This window comes from Branchiostoma floridae, chromosome 3 (assembly GCF_000003815.2).
Source record: "Branchiostoma floridae strain S238N-H82 chromosome 3, Bfl_VNyyK, whole genome shotgun sequence".
NCBI lineage: Eukaryota > Metazoa > Chordata > Leptocardii > Amphioxiformes > Branchiostomatidae > Branchiostoma > Branchiostoma floridae.
Window position 1 is genome coordinate 18,308,217 of NC_049981.1, and position 14,266 is coordinate 18,322,482.

The window sequence follows — 14,266 nt, forward strand, 5'->3', positions numbered from 1 at the left end:
TGTACAATTGTTTCCCTTCAGTGAAGATACATTATAAAAGACAGAGTTAAGTTCCAAAAACACTCAATAACACCTATGCTAACTGTTCAGCAGTGGGTGCTTTTTACCTGGGCAGGGCTCCCCTATACAGACTTGAGAGGCGGGAGGCTTCTTCTCCAGACAGTGGACGACATCATCAGCGTCCCAGGGTCTGTTTCCTGGTCCCTGACAGACAACCTGTCTCTCCTTCAGGCCCTGGCCGCAGCTGACCGAACACTGCAACACAAACAGCAATGGAGCATGTCACGGAATAGCCCAATTCATGGTGTAATTCTAAAAATTTCTTGCTGGGGTTTAAAAAAAATGAGTGGACTGGTTTATGTACCATGAACAGTTTATTTAATGTTAGAAAAATGTTAGAAAAGAGCAAAGGGTACTCTTTAACACCAGTGTGCACAGAAAATAACTGTATCAGTCCAATATACAATTTGAACATTCTTTTTTTTAAGTACTACGTAATTTGCAGCACTCATAGTGAAAGTGATTTTGAACCAGTTTAGCTCAATTGTACGTAATGAACAGTAGAGCTAATCTTTCACTAGTTGAGACAGAGAGGAGACTGAGGCTATGTAGAGTAGTTTCATTTTTATAGCTCTTTTTAACAAGTACAGTGAACAGTGGACCACGGCTTAATATCCCTTCCTATGGACTTCAACCCTTCCGAGTTGCATACATATTGGGTGAGCAACAACAGCTGGGGATTCAAAATCCCAACTTCCTGGTCCAGAGGTACATGTGTAGGGTCACTAGGATCCACTGGAATTCACATACTACTATGAGGACTACACACACTACTAACAGTAACATGGCTGGATACTAGGCACCACTTTTCCCACCTTTGACCACGCCCCTGTTCTCCAGAAGGATGGACAGGGGACCCTGTTACATGGCTGCCGATTGGCTGGCTTCTCCTCTTTACAGTGCTTGTGGTGTACAGGTTCGATGGTGGAGTTGTCGGGGGTGGGTCGTACACATCTGACTGTACGGATCTGGTAACCCTCCATTCCACAGGTCTTGGAGCAGTGTTCCCAGGTGTCAACATCCCATCTGGGTTAAGGAAATCAAACAAGAAACGTAAGCATAGATTTGGGAATGTACTTCAGAACCAAAACTTTGTCGCGTTATACAAAAAGCCATTTCTCAGGCTACATTTAGGAAAGATCCAGAAATAGAGAGAGCCAGGTTTTTCCCTTTTTTATCAGGCATGATAAAGAACATTACACACTTATTGCAATATTGACCCAGGGGATCAACTGTGAGAGCTGCTAACATCTGAGCAACAGGGACATCTTTCACTAATGAAATCCTAAAAAAAGCCTAGTACATGAATCTGAGATGTGACCTTACCTGGCTTCTTGGCAGGAGTGGATGTTACACTCCCTTCGCAGGACTGCTGGCCTCTCATCTTTGTTACACAGTCGAATGTTCATCACTTTGTCATCACTCTTTCTCTTGCATGAGTACCTCGTGTACTGCACACCTGTAGAAAATAAATCACAGTATAGGAAGTCACATTCTGGTTTCAACATCTCGTCTTCTGGACATCCTTTGGTCTGTTTTGAGTTGTAAATAGCTCTTGTGTAGGTTTAGGGCCCCTAATGGCTTTTTTTTAACTGCTGGAGAAAGTTGTGTGTTCAGACATTAAAAGAGAGTTGGTATTGGTAATTAACCATGGGTAAAGGGCAAAGCATCCAACAGCTGTGCCAGACCATCCTGCAAGGAAGCTGTCAGAGAAGTGGACTACAGATAAGATTCCACACTAAATCCATTGACCACTCACCACCGTCACAGGACTTTGAGCACACAGTCCAAGCCCTCATCACCCAGATATACTCATCAGGGCTGCCGCCAGGGATCATGTTGTTGTTAACAGATGGGAGCAGATCCTCGTGGATCACATACTTGTATGCCAGGGTGGAGGGTTCCAGGCCTTTTGGGGAGATCTGTAGGTGACATAAGGCCTGGTCAGAATTCTATTTCTATATGTTGTCTACACTGATTAAGGATAGACATTCAGGTAAAAATTTACTAAGATAACAGATACTAGTACTCAATCATTCTACGATTTTGCAAATGGTCTGGCATTTCAAAGTCACTAAGTTCTTATGACTGAATTCATTGGATACATGTAGACTCCTACCATTACAACAATGGCCTGGAGCAGTGGTCCTTTGGTACCAAGGGTCTCACTATCACTAGAGCGGAGGTAGGTCCATCGCGTGCCGCCCTCTACAAAATGTAGCAAAGCTTCCTTCGTTCCGTGGTCCTTAAGAGCGAAGACACCTGTTTCTGCATTCTTCAGCACTGGCAGATAACATGGAATTCATTGGTTAGGATCAGTGTTCCATAAGTCATCCTTTACAATTCATTCACTGCAGTAAACTACCGGTAGTTCTTCTTTTCAGGTAGCCTTGGGTTTTTAATGGTTTTTCCAGATAGGATGAAGCCTGGGGCACTTTTGTGAGAAACTGAAATGGTTAATACATTGTACATACATGTTATTGGGTTAGCCGTTAGGTTAAGGGCTGTCTCCAACTGTAAATTTTTTTCCATCCCACTTATTCTTTGGGAATGCATGTTGTTGGTTTTCCTTGAAAAATCTGTCATTAAGCTAATGAAAATGCATTTTCATCAGTTTTATGAACTGAAGGTCAGATTTTTGGGACATGAATTTTTTCCGTCCCAACAAGCACATTTTCATCCCTGGACACAGTGACGAGTCTTGGAGACAGCCCTGGGTGGCTGTCAGACTACTCTCTATTGACAATCAGGAGCTGAACTACAAAAAGCTAAAAATAAAATTGGCAGGGCTGAATTGCAATGGTCTGGAGAAGCTGCCATTCAATGCTAACTCAAGGGACCTCAATACAACAATAATTGCTACAAGTGCAGCTATCAGACTGTACACATGTACATGTATATGTAGGTTTTGAACCACAGACACCCGAAAGTACATTAGTACATGTTAGATCAACACCTCTCAGTCAGAACTCGAGCTCCCTACCAATGTAATGTGGGGACGGTGTTGTCTCGAACACCTCAATGTTCCAAGCACCCTTAGGCAGCACCGCCACCTCCTGGTACTCTGTGTTTGAGTCCTCATCACTGTCAGGGATGGTGTTTCCTATATGTGTACATACATTACAAGAAAATTTGTTCTTGAGAAGCACATTTGTATGTAAACAATTACATTTTCTACACGTATGTAACATTATAATATGTGTTTGATTTTACAGCAATTGTAAAATTGGAACTTAAACAATCTTTAAGTCCCTTATCTTTCTTCTCTACAGATGTTTTGAACTTATCTGCTGTCTTCTTCAGTGTAAAATAAAGCTGTCATGTTAGTGCAAAGTAAACTTGTCCTACTGCATGTAATTGTCAAAACAAGGATGCATTCTTGAACGTGACTATCGTTACTCTTTCCTGTCACTTTGAGATGAAGCAGCATGGATGCGGTCCCAAACGTGACTGAGACTGTTCCTCCCCTCGTCTCTGATAACTTCATGACTATTGTGGACCTACTGATTCAGATGGCTTCCTTGCATAATAGTTTGGGAGAGGCCCGAGGTCATAGACAGTGAGGACAACAAATACACACGCTGGATCAAGGAAGCCATTTCAAGCAACATACCTGGTCTGGGGGGCTTGTCAAATGTGCCTTTGATAGTTTTACAGCGAGTACCGTCACCATCGCAAACCCCACAGTTGTCAAACTCTTTGGTAGACTGCAGCTTTCGGTCACATCCAACAGTCTGTGGGGAAGAGATGGTAAAAGAAAATTTGATAAAGCACACTTACAGAAAACATTTAAATCAATCTATTATCAAAACTGAGATCACATTGTATATTAGTAATAGTAAATGAATGGTAAAATGTTGACTACAAAAGGCTGACTGTCTACCTCGCATTTTCCAAGAACACAGATGTTTGTAGGATTGTCATAGGAGCACCGCGTTCCATCAATGACATCACCGGGGAACCTGTGGATGTCGCCCTTCTCACGGGATATACATTGGAGCTTGCAAGGACTCTTTTCTGCAGAACAGAATGTGAAGATGATTCATTAATAAAATTTATATATATATTTCATCTCAAGACAGCTGGGCTGCCTCTTAAATTTTGCAACTCTTTTCTGAAATAATCTTAGTGATTGAAAAGAAATTCATCTGGAACCAGTTTAGCTCAAAGGAACTCAATGAACAGATGAACTAATCTTTCACTGGTCATGACAGAGCAGACATAAGCTATGCACAGTATTTACAGGCTCATTGAATCAGCTTTCCCTAGCTCTTTTCAAAAAGTACAGTGGACAGTTGGACCATGGCTTAACGTTCTGTTCTAAGGACTACGACTCTTTCTAGTAGAGGGAATGTTGGGTTACAGCAGGGCAAACAGACACACACAAACTAACTCACTCAATCAATCACACACACAAACATACACAGAAAACACATACAAACACAAAAGTCGAAAACAATATTTGACATCACAAACCTCCTTCTGGTTGATGTGGTATCCAGTGATGAGTGGTTCCTAGGATCTCTTCAATGTCGTGCACACTGCACTGCTGTGCTCGGAAGTCCACTGGCGAGTCAGGGCAATCCTAGATCACAATGTCCAACTTGTAAGCTTGACATATTCAGATACAGATACAGAAGCTCAGGTGTATTACACTGAAGGACGGTTACTGGCTATATAGATGCAACAGCTACAGAATGATATTTAACTGTGTCCACAATGCTGTAATTTTGTTTCAAAGAAGATTTCTTACACACATTTACAACTTTAAGATTTGAAGCATTTCACTTGAAAAATAACACACAAGAGTCCCATTGGATTATTTGTCCCAAGGCTCAGGGTTCCCTTGCTATATGAACTAGCAAACGAAACTGTAAAGTAATGTTAGCAGTGAAGAAATAGTTAAGAAACTGTATAATATAGACCTTACCTGTGTATTACATAATTCAAATTCCTGACTTTGTCCCTTGCATTCAGAACCCCCTCTCTCTGGTCTGCAAGAACAAAATAAAATATTCAATAATTAAATAGAGCTTAAAAGGTGCAACAGACACAAATTATGGACTTCATTAGTGATGCATTTTTTTAATGAGGTCAACATCATTTTTACCTTTGACAAGAAGGTTATATTTTCATTACCATTCGTGCATGTGTGTCTGTGTACATGTTAACTTGAGAATGACTCTGAATGGATTGTTTTGATACATGTATTTGTTATGTGGGTAAGTGTTGGTGAGACCTTCAGATTTTGGGCCCCGTAGCAACTTTCTATGGTACTGCAGCTTAATTTCCAGATTTGATATCTTGTGTCCTGGACATACTATGGTCACAATTTTTGGTTGATAGACAGCTCTAATGTGGTGCGTAAGACATGATAAAAGATCAGGCCCTCTAGTTTATCGTTATCTGATCAATCATGAGTCATGAAAATTCAAAACAACTGTTTTAACCATACCAGGAAAATCCATCACGCTCAAACAAATCTGAGATTACTACATGTTTTTGTAGGTTCACTAAAATGTAAGCGAGTGCTTGTATTGAATGGACTTTATTGCACGACAGTTGTGAACAGTACAATGCATGGCAACAAATATCACGCATATAATCCAAAATGGAGATATAGAGCAAAACATAACATCCTACATACTAAAACAATAAGGGCTAGCATATATCTGACCTCGGATTATCACATGTGCGGTGCCTGACTCTGATGCCGATGTCACACGTCCTAGAACACTCCTCCCAGGCTGTCCATGTACTCCACCCCCCGTGGATGGCAATGGGATGTTCCTTCTGACAGGAACCTTGTAGACACCACTGTTCACAAACAGATCATTTTACATGCAGATAGAACAATCATGTAGTTAGCCATAACCATATGACTTAATTTGTAGTGGGAACTTCACATACTACATTTGTAGTACTATTTCTGTACAAACCACTTACCAACAAGCTTTCGATCAGTCCTGCAGATCTGATCCTTCCAAGTTGAAATGACCCAACGCCTATGTCATGTGACCTGAACAGATGTGTGATGTCAACAACAGATCAAAGGTCAAAGGCAGTCGGTATTGGCTCTCTTCTCTGTTGAGGGATGTCACCTCAGGTCAGGCTTTTGGTCATTTCAATTTGAAAAGGATCAGAAATTGACCGAAAGCTTGTTGATAACTGCTAAGTTACTTTGTGTACAGAAACAGTGTGTTAAGTTTTCAATAAGGTATGACTACTATCACAGACACACCTTCCAACAAATGTGTCTAGTTCTGAACAATGTACAGAATGGGGAATATTGCATTCTATAAAAACGAAACCCATCTTACTATCATCAGAAAACTTCATGCTAGTTCTGAAGGGTAATCTATGTCCATTATTTTTAAAAAACATTGCAGTTTAAGGAATATCAAGTTGACGGACAGTAGTTTACTGCAATATGTTCAAACTATGGCACTCTGAAATAACCATCCGTCAACTTGATAATCCTAACTACACTGTTTTTTTTAATAATGGACATACAAATGTAGGTTAACCTACTGATAAAGGTGAACTAGCATTAACAACATGAAACTTTGGAGCTACAGTTAAACTTACTAGCCTGTCTCCGCATGACGTCCCATCAAGAGCTGGTCCTTTCTTAGTCTTACAGAAGAACGGGTTCCCAGGATGGCTGCACCATAGCTGCTTACATGGGTCATATGTCTTGAACTAGAGAAAGAGAGTAGAAGTAATACATTACTGATAGTTGAAATATCATTGGACGACAAGATGTCAAGATAGCTGAATGAAAATGGTAAAATTTCAAGTTGATGTAAAATGTGTTCGGTTGATTGTTACTGTTATTTTCTAAGGTGAGATTCAACTATTTCAGTAAGTCTGCCTTCTAAATGGAATTTTGGCTAGTCTGCCCTCTATATTGTCAGTGTTATGTACATCCAAATGGCACTGAATTCTTTGTAAAATGGGAATGTTCATGGGACTTAAATTTGTGGTTTAAGTTCATGGGTGAAATATGAGGGTAGGCAGGCAGAAGACAAAAGTACAAAACAAAAAGTTTTGCGGTGGTTTTAAAGTCGGTTTTAAAACCACTGTGAACATTTTTCTTTTTACAGTAAATTTTACACAGCACTGCTTTTTTTACATGACAGTACTAATATCTTAACTCATGACCAGGACAGTTATCTGACAAAATAAGGCGTAACGTAGGAGACCACCTACGGCAGTGCAGAGTCTATATCCTCCTCCAAAGTCAAAGGTACACTGTTCATCCATGGAGTAGTTGATGCCGGGATACTCTGGGATTTTTGGCCAGTCTTTTTCAAATGGATCATCATCAAGGCAGTAGTAGTCGCTGTAATGATACAGAAGACAACTGAATGGATGAACTGAAATGTGACCCACAGCTCTATATGAGGACCTTGAGTATAATCCCAGCACTATTCGTATAAAACATACATTGTACATTTTCAATCCAGATCAAACTTACTCCTCTCCAATAAAGTATGCACTTAACTTTGGCAACAACTTGCAGCACCTTTTAGTGTTAAAAGTTTTTAAAGTGCAATTAAAATCAAGAAAATGCTGTAGATGTGTCCAGCATACCTGATGTGTTGTCTTAACTCCATCTGGCTGCATCTGGACCAGTGGTATCGGCTGAACGTGGCCTGCACTAGTGGTGCCATGATACTCCCGTAGGCAGTCTCGTCAGAACAGTCGTTGCCATCGCCATCATGCTCCATACCTAGGCTGAACATTGGGAAAACATTTTAAAATTTTAAATGATTTTTTTAAGCAGTCATCTCTAAGTGAGATGTACAGAAGCATGTAGTAGCATGTACAGAAGTATCAGAAATGGAAGTTCAATTGCAGTACCAAAGCAAGTCACCAGGCCAAGTCACATTTGATGACAATCCATATATAGCATCTTGATTTAGGCTGTTCAATCACATACATACAAAGAAATGTTACGAAAAACATCACGTTAACCTTCTTGGCAAAGGCAATAAGTTTCAACGTAACAGCAACATCCAAGCAATGCACAGAAGGTAAGGAAGGGATCTTACACATGGCCGGTCTCGTGGGCCACCACGAAGGCGGAGGAGAAGCCGTCCTCGTGGTTGAGAGTGCAGCTGCGGAGCTCGTGACACATGCCTGTCACTGGGGCGTAACCTGTGGTGGGAGAAGGCAGACGGATGCACCATTGACTCTCTCAGGGGCATCAATTAACACTTACAACATAGTCTGTGATGCATTTTATACATAACATGTCTTCATCAGGTAGCCCCTTTGCAGGCTCTTTAAGTTTGGAAATTTGGTATTACTAATAAAAGCTCTTTCATAAGGCTAGCTTGGATGCCAGACCCACCATGCTAGAGGATAACCACTTTCGCCGAAGAAACCACATGCCCCAAGTGGGTACAAGATCTTCCTGGGGTCTAACTTGTAGACTGATAAAACTTCTTTGGAGGCAAGTTGGCCCTAGAACCAAGTACCTGGCTTCTGTAGGCCCTGAAGACAGTCGGGCATCCAGGCTATGATTATAGTACAACATATGCGCTAAATCACACACGCACAGAAAAGGTTGATTCTCAATAGCAGGATACATTTGATTCCTTGGTTGGCCATGCAGTCTGTGGCTCTCCCAAGACAAGTACAATTGTACCAAACATGCCACGAGGCATTCGCCAGAACAAAGTTTGGGAAACATGGTATTTTGGGAAGACATGACAGACTTGCCAGTTGGAATGAAGTTCCACTTTTTATTGACCTGCAGGTCCAAAATCAATACGGGTGAGGAAGATGGCGTGGTCATGGTGGTCAGTGTCATCCAGGTCTTCCGTCTGCACATCGTGCGCCCACCTGCAGACCTGCTCCAGACTGCGCGACGGGTTCCCAGGGACCACCATGTTGGACTGGATAGTAAAGATGGGGGGTACAAGAGTTGGCATGTGTGCCTATATAACGCTTTGCCTTATATTGTTCATTATGTCTGCAATCAATATTGTATAGCTCCTATTCATAGGTTGTACTGGTTTAATATTTGAGCCAGTAGTCTTATATGATGCTTTGCTGTACATTATCCAGCATTTTTCTGGCTGTTAGTGTTACAACTATTGTGCAATAAACTTTGAATTGACTTGGAAAAAAATGTCACAGCAAATCAACACAGGATGTTCTCACTGTTGCTGGATCCAAAAGCACCATCCGCACCAGGCAGATATTGACATGGGCTCCAAGTGACCGGTGGTGGTAGAGCTCATTCACCTGAAACAATCAACAATCCCTTCTTATGATATTTAAAGTACATTTGTAGATGCCAAACCAAATTTTAAATTTGCCTAAACTTCAATCTTAATTTGTGAAAGAATGAGCAACTCTCTGCTTCTGTGAAGTCAGAATTCTTTGCAAGAGGAATAAAAAAAGCCCTCTGCATTGGGGCTTTAAAACCATCCCTGAACAGAGATAGGGGGCGCCATAGACTTTTGCAACTTATGATCCACTACTCTTCAGTCACAGAGTCAGGTGTTCTATCCGAATAAAGTGATGTCACAAGCAGTGCACAATTTTTTGTGTTGGCAATTACAGTTCAAGTTTGATCCATAATGAAAACATTTTATCTATTTGTATATTAAAAGCTATTGCGTTACGAACTATTTTAGTCAACTGTTAACATTAGATCAGGGCTGTATTATAGATGTACAACTTACTATGTTCATAATTGTCAGCAAATAGATCTGAATGTTTTCATATCCATGGAAGGAGACGACGGAGTAGTCAGCCGTCAGTAGAACCTCCACATTCTTGTCTCTTACTGTGTCGTGGCGCTTGTGTCTTGATTTGTCTTCTGAAAGATAAGGCATCAGAATATACTAAGAAGAGCATCAGTATGGCACAGTTGAGCCATGCCTATTTCTTCTGGACCAAAATTGAAGTGTAATTTCCAATGCAAGACTTGAACTAAACCAAGCAAAGGTTACAGTGAAAGATCCAAGATTACACTCTTGTTATGTCCTCGGGAAAATTACAACATTTTCTGGCTGCCTGGCATTTTCTGGCAGTGGTAAGTGAAAGCAAGCCAAACCAGGCTGGCAGCTGACATGTGCCCTTCCAAACATAACATTTGAAGCCAAACTTTCATCAACAGCCGGCGTTAAGCCGGCTTATTGAGATTTGGCAGACTGAGGTATTTGTACTTGTAATCACTGTGATACCGTCTTAACACAGAGTGGCTGGTTTAATAAGACACACAAAAACATTCTTGAAATACACCCCACAGTTTGAAACTTTGTCCCAGTGGGATGCTCTCCAAGCAGAGGCTAGAGTCCGACCAATTTTTGGCCTTTTTAAGCATTCTTTTGTCGGTGTCTATTTTGTCAGGGCCTGGTTTTCTTTATGTTGCCAAGCCAGTAAGGCAATGTGACATAAAAAGTACCTGATAAGATATAAAACCTGAGAAAAATAAAATGCCTTAAGAAAAGTCCAAACCTAGCCTGGGCCAACCATGTAATTAAATCCATGATGGAGGCTTATGTCCAACACAATATTGTCTTTGATTGTGTATGTGTGACATTGTGTGTGCACACCCATAACTCAAGATCCTTTCAATGGACTTTTGTTATGTTTCATAGTACAGTAGATATTGAGGTTCTGAAAAAGCAAGGCAAATTTGTAACCCCCTAGCAGTATTTTCTGGTACTGCAGTATTACAGGCAGAGAGCCTTCCTGAAAGTAGTGTGGTATACTCCATGAACAGCTGTCCCCAAGGGGTCCTACTAGTAAAGGAAGGGAAGGATCACTAACATCTGTGATGGCAATGGCAACAAGAAGTTCACAAAATCTCTAGTTAATGGGGTACATGTATGAGATCTTTGATTTCGTGTTGGTGACCTTACCTTCAGTTATACTTATAGTGGGCCATTGCATGGTATCCCCCTCCAGGCTTGTATATTTTCTATGTATGACATGCTCCTTGTGGTCTCTTGATGAATTTTGCAGTGGCTGAATGAAGAAATTGTTCCCTTCTGAGTGGATCCATCCTTCCTGAAATGACAAATTAAAAAAAAGGGTGAAATGATAGAAATCCAATACATGTATTCACTGCAAATGCAGAACATTTTGCTATCTTTATTGCACCTACTGACATTTACATGTTACAGAGGTTATGCAAATAATGATGCCCTTATTAGCATGATATGCCTCTCATAATATCTATGTATTCCACAAACATGTATTTTCCTATATTTGTGTGACATTAGTATCCATTTTATGTCATTTCTTTCAGTTTATGGCACATGTTTGCTCATTTTACAGCTGATCTATGCAATTTGCAGTATGGTTGAATTTTTTTTTTCTTTTGGAATGGCTGGAACTCGATGCGCACGCATGTCATACATAAAATCAAATCAATATGGTCTTAATATGAAAAAAGTTACAATAGGATTTCCTCATCACCTATTCAAATTAAGTGTTAAACTAAATATTTGACACATAGTGTTTTTACATGAAACCCCAAATCACAATATCCAAACTTCTTGACTGGTCAGTACCCTGCTTTTGAAAATTTGGAATTTACTAACACAGTTGCAATTCCGCACAAATCTGCCAGATGGCTAAATCTTCATCAAGTCTTCCTAACCTCAAACTTTCAAAGCTGACATTAACTCTCAAACTTCCAACAGATGCCATAATACAAGAGAAAAGGGAGGTAATGCAGCATCAGTAAACATGAGGTATGTACACTTATTTTTAGGTGTTCAAGACAATCTTGAGAAGGCCTTTATAAAAAAAAAAGTTCTTTTTTTAAATATCATCACGGTGGCATAAATTGTGGCACAGGGTGGAATGTGAGAGTTGACGTTACAAATATTTGTACATGCAAACTTAAACATATCAATCGTATGTTCAATACAAAAACAACTGTGTTTGGTTTTGTCTACGAACAGGCACAGAAACACTTGCGTGACCCCAGACAATAGCACCGGCGACATGACACCCTGTACTGTATATTGTAAGGTATGCGACTACAGTTGTTTTACCGATTCACACGCGAGGGTTGAAGGCTGGAGCTGATTACCGTCAGCAGTTAGCCCAGATCTTTGAGAAATGGTACTCACCAGGCCTCGACAGTTGGAAACCGCCACCGAGGAAACAGACGCGTTGTTGAGATGTCCCCTATAGAAGCAGCGTTCCTTTATTCTCTCCCTGTGTGTGGCATTCCCTTGCTGCCATTCTACGGTGGCCTTCGGGGCGACAAGTTTATCATTCCGTTCAAGGCTCAGCAGAAAGTCAAACTCGAAAGCCTTGAATGACACATACAAGGTCCTGTCGCCATCCACACTCCTGGCGTGTCTCGATGGCGACTTCAAGTCGTAACTTAGGAATCTCCCCTCGGAATCGGACAAAAACGGTACAATGACTTCATGGTCCTCGTTGTCTGTCGTCATTTCCAAGTCACCTAGTAACGGCATCCAAGAAATTGGGAGCAGATGACGCGTGTAAATGTGGGACAAGGTTACATCACATGAGACCCCAAGTCGACTTCGTAAAATGTTGGCTATTAAAGTTGACACGATAGACTAAGGTTTAATCCTATATTTCTTTAATTCTTCTATTTTGATTTAACGAAATCATGATAAGTCATTGAATTTGATATCATTAGCCAAAGACATAACGATATCTGTTCAAATGAGCACGTACCTCTAAACTTGAGTGAGACGGCGCCCCCCTGTGAAAAAGAAAATCCCATATGAACTTCATTAAAATGGGCGTAGACATCAAACGCTGAAGCCAGCAATGCCATTACAGGCAATTGTTCAAGGACAAGGGTGCAGTAAAGAAGACTGACACGTCGTGAATTACTGTAAACATAGTAATAACAATAGACACAACAGTGGTGGTTTGGGCAGTGTGAAACCGAATTATCTAGTTACCTGATCTGACAAAAACAAGCAGACACAGGCCAGGGCGGAGAAGAATGAGAGCATCTCAGCTGCAAATCTACCGGCCTTTTCCTGCCAGAGTCCGTGCCGCGAGCCGGGGTGACAGTTCGGCACTAGCTGGGTGTGCGACACGCTACACGTCCACCTCTACCTCACCGCCACCGCTCGTCTTCATACAGTCTGCGCTCCGCCATGGTCCAGTCACGGGGGCAGGCATGTCTTTCGACGGGAAGTAGAGTAATTCCACATGGCCACGTCACCTAGTGTTACACAGAGCTACGTGTTGCCCCGTATGGTGCAAACCACGCGGCACAAGGGCAGCTGCCACATAAACAAACTGAAAGCTGACCGACCCAGTGGGAAGTCATTAATCTGAAACCAATGCATGGAAGGAACTAACCACACAGATATGACTTTTGATAATAATTTTCAATATAGAAAAAAATATATGTGGATATCGTAATAACTTCATCAATCATCAGATTTCAAATCATGAGCCTCATCATCGAATCATCACATTTCACTAGTAGCTCCTTGGTAGTACTGAAAAAAAGTCAGAACAGCCGCGTTGTCAATCCTGATAATTATATATCCACGATTCCACTGAGCGAATTCTTTCATTGGTTAATTAAGAAATATCTAGGAAAATGCTGATCAAATATGATTTTGGATAGCCGGGTATTAAAATCTATTATAAACAGCACCCATATGTAAATAATGACATAATTTGGCTATAACAGTTATACAAATTTAAGACATAAGTTGCATTCTTAAAGAATGAATGTGCAGAAAGAAAAGAAATTCATGATCCCAACATGTGATGTAGTAGCAGTAATTGGCATCAGATGCGAATTAAGCAAATAAGGAATTAATTTTCATTTGCATAATTCAAATTGCATAATTTATCTGAATTGGATTTAGTTTGCTTCGCTGATCTTCAACGACACACGTCGTGACCCAATCGGATCCGCAATTGCAGACTCCGACGGTCTTTTCTTTTCCAACTGCGACTTCACGCGGTTTTCTGAAAGCCAGTTTAATACCTCCATAAAACGGCAGAGGGATTACTTTCTGTCTGTATGTTTGTCCGTAGTTATTTGTAGAGTGACAGGATCCTATGTGAGGCGTACTAGATGGCGTAACCCTAGACTAGCAGGATGGGAAGGCGCGGCCTCGGACCCGGTCAAAGTTGACGGTCCCGCAGGCTGACGGAAAATGGATAGACTGAATCAGTGACAAATTCCATTGATGAATCGAGGAAATTGAAAAAAAAA

At 41.0% G+C, this 14,266-nt stretch overlaps 1 protein-coding gene across 2 annotated transcripts in view; it reads right to left on the minus strand.

Annotated features, from left to right (window-relative positions):
- The window catches only part of LOC118410949 (A disintegrin and metalloproteinase with thrombospondin motifs 3-like), a 16,559-nt gene extending 3,179 nt beyond the window's left edge, over positions 1 to 13,380 (minus strand). The window contains exons 1-22 of one of the 2 annotated variants that reach the window (XM_035812921.1): positions 12,984 to 13,380; positions 12,751 to 12,778; positions 12,168 to 12,508; positions 10,947 to 11,094; positions 9,762 to 9,895; positions 9,235 to 9,318; positions 8,822 to 8,966; positions 8,118 to 8,223; positions 7,657 to 7,800; positions 7,273 to 7,405; positions 6,649 to 6,762; positions 5,738 to 5,877; positions 4,991 to 5,054; positions 4,537 to 4,645; positions 3,944 to 4,077; positions 3,674 to 3,794; positions 3,044 to 3,163; positions 2,180 to 2,343; positions 1,820 to 1,982; positions 1,387 to 1,519; positions 876 to 1,086; positions 108 to 255 (exon numbers count right to left, since the gene is read on the minus strand). In XM_035812921.1, coding sequence (XP_035668814.1) covers positions 108 to 255; positions 876 to 1,086; positions 1,387 to 1,519; positions 1,820 to 1,982; positions 2,180 to 2,343; positions 3,044 to 3,163; positions 3,674 to 3,794; positions 3,944 to 4,077; positions 4,537 to 4,645; positions 4,991 to 5,054; positions 5,738 to 5,877; positions 6,649 to 6,762; positions 7,273 to 7,405; positions 7,657 to 7,800; positions 8,118 to 8,223; positions 8,822 to 8,966; positions 9,235 to 9,318; positions 9,762 to 9,895; positions 10,947 to 11,094; positions 12,168 to 12,508; positions 12,751 to 12,778; positions 12,984 to 13,037 — 2,938 coding nt within the window. In that variant the 5' untranslated portion in view covers positions 13,038 to 13,380. Of the gene's footprint in view, positions 1 to 107; positions 256 to 875; positions 1,087 to 1,386; positions 1,520 to 1,819; positions 1,983 to 2,179; positions 2,344 to 3,043; positions 3,164 to 3,673; positions 3,795 to 3,943; positions 4,078 to 4,536; positions 4,646 to 4,990; positions 5,055 to 5,737; positions 5,878 to 6,648; positions 6,763 to 7,272; positions 7,406 to 7,656; positions 7,801 to 8,117; positions 8,224 to 8,821; positions 8,967 to 9,234; positions 9,319 to 9,761; positions 9,899 to 10,946; positions 11,095 to 12,167; positions 12,509 to 12,750; positions 12,779 to 12,983 lie in introns of both variants that reach the window. The other variant, XM_035812920.1, reaches the window with a different exon arrangement.
- Between the last annotated feature and the right edge of the window lie 886 nt (positions 13,381 to 14,266).